This window comes from Anneissia japonica, unplaced genomic scaffold, assembly GCF_011630105.1.
Source record: "Anneissia japonica isolate Jap-2015-1 unplaced genomic scaffold, ASM1163010v1 scaffold25935_len2256_cov113, whole genome shotgun sequence".
Classification (NCBI taxonomy): Eukaryota; Metazoa; Echinodermata; class Crinoidea; order Comatulida; family Comatulidae; genus Anneissia; species Anneissia japonica.
In genome coordinates, this window is record NW_022728470.1 from 1 (window position 1) to 2,226 (window position 2,226).

At 37.7% G+C, this 2,226-nt stretch overlaps 1 protein-coding gene across 1 annotated transcript; it reads right to left on the reverse strand.

Moving 5' to 3' along the window:
- Window positions 1-32: 32 nt before the first annotated feature.
- Window positions 33-1,352, reverse strand: LOC117114126. The gene has a single exon (XM_033257673.1). It carries the CDS (start codon window positions 1,350-1,352, stop codon window positions 33-35), a length of 1,320 nt encoding a protein of 439 aa, XP_033113564.1.
- Window positions 1,353-2,226: the final 874 nt, after the last annotated feature.

Consider the following 2,226-nt stretch of genomic DNA (forward strand, 5'->3'; position numbering starts at 1 on the left):
AAGTCCACGTAGTATTGTGTCCAACATACTTATTAGATAGTGATTAACAGAACTGCCTTTGATGTACCAAACTGCTGAGTATCAATATTGTGTTTCATATCGTCCATTACCCATTCTGCTAAGAAACCTTCAAAGATGCGAGCTAAAATTGGAGTTATAGAGATAGGTCTAAAACTTGCAAAATCTTTTGCTCGCTTTACTTTGGGGACAGGGGTCATGGATGCTATTTTCCACAAATTCGGAAAAGTTCCCTGAATTAGACAGGAGTTGAAGATAATAGTCAGCGGCTCTGCTATCTCAAATGCAAATTCTTTAATGAGTCTTATAGGAAGGTCACTCGGGTGGCCAGCTTTAGATGTATTGAGACGACGAAGTTGAGTGTACACCTCGTTTCTGGTGATGGTTGGTGGCGGTAACACAGGTAAATATGTAGGTAACTTTGTGATATCCAGGGCTGGTAATTGCGAGCAAATTTTTGCAAAGTGTAAATTTAATTCTTCAGCGAGAATACTTGGTTCTTTATTCATTTGATGTAACAATGGAGGTTTTTTTTTTTTTACTCCGGTTAGCAATCTAACCTGTTGATGCCATTTTCCTGGTTCAGTTCGTCTAAGATTTTTTATCTTTCTTCTATACATTTGTTTTTTGGCCGTACAGATTTCTTTTTGAATCTTATTTCGAATTTCCTTAAAAGCATATGATTTACCATTAACTTTAAATTCAGCCTCACGCTGCTCTATTAATCTTCTAATGGTGCTGTTGATACATGGTTTATCTTTAGGTTTTTGAATAATTGTAACTTCAGTGAAGTGTTGTTTATAATGCGAAATTAATGATTCTTGAAATAACAAAAGCTTGTTCTCTGCATCTGGTTCAGAATAAATTAGAGACCAATCCTCTTGGGTGATCCATTGTCCAAAAGATCTAATAGAGGAGTCACGAGGAGGTCGGTAGACCAACCTTTTTGGTAAAGGAGGTTGATGTTGATTTAATGGTTTGGCATAAACAAGATGGTGGTCACAATTTGCGATTGAGGCACATATTTTGGGTGTGTCATATTTATCAGGAATACTTGTAAATATTTTGTCCAAAATAGAATTACTTCTAGTTGGAGTTGTCACTATTTGCGTCAATTGACATTGGTCTGTAAAGGGTTGAGTGTCCATATCATTGAAATCACCAAGTATAATATGCTCAGCATTATTATAGCATGTTCGTAACTCATCGATAGTATTAACAATGAATTCACAGAGACTGGATCTAAACTGAATTTGAGGTGGAGAATAGACAGCAGATACATAAATATCACTAATAAGTTGGATTGATGTAGATGATTGTAACTTAATTGTCATTACCTCATACTCGTCAGGAGTTGCTTCGCTAGTAATATCAAACGCTCTAAAGTCATCGCGAACCTAAATACAAATACCACCTCCATGTCTAAGATGGCGATCTCTGTGGAATAGCTGATATCCTGGTAAGTCACAAGCACCTGCTGGTTTATTGTCACTAAACCATGTCTCCGTGATGACAATTAAATGGACATTTTTGTAGTTTGTTTCAATTGTAGCAGAAAAATCGTCAAACTTGTTGTTTAAGGAGCGAGCATTTTGTAAGATTATCGAAGGTACAACAGGTTCACGGGTTTTCCTAATAATGTAGTGCAGTGTAGGCCTAGGCCTACATGTTTTGTCAGCTATCTTACAACAACTACGAGCCTTCCCTGTTCGCCGTCCACAAATAACTTCTATTGTACGTTTCAATTTTCTGCCCCCTCTACTTCCTCTTTGGCGTTTGCGAAGTTCAGGTATAATTGCAAGTTGACTGAAGAATTGCGGGGAGTGAAAATATTGCTTACCAGAATTGAGAGAAAGTAGTTTTTGACGCGTGTATTTCAATGTCATTGTTGCAGCGTTGACAAATTCCACAGGGCAAGGTGGTGGTGACGTTCAACGTGACCAAGGCTTGAATTCAGGTTAGCATGTGTCCAGCAAAAATGTACGTTAAAATTCGTAGTAATAGTAATCAATTAACCAAAATGACATCAAATAGACACAAACAAAATTCACAAATTCAGGACCAGACAACGAAAAAAAAAGCAAAAATGACACGCAGGTCTCTCAGAAATTTTAAGTTCCTACTGCAGCTGCAGAGCGCCCTCAAAAAAAAAAGGAGGGAGGCATTTATTTCAAATGTGGCTCTAGAGGGGCGTCAATTTGAGGGGCA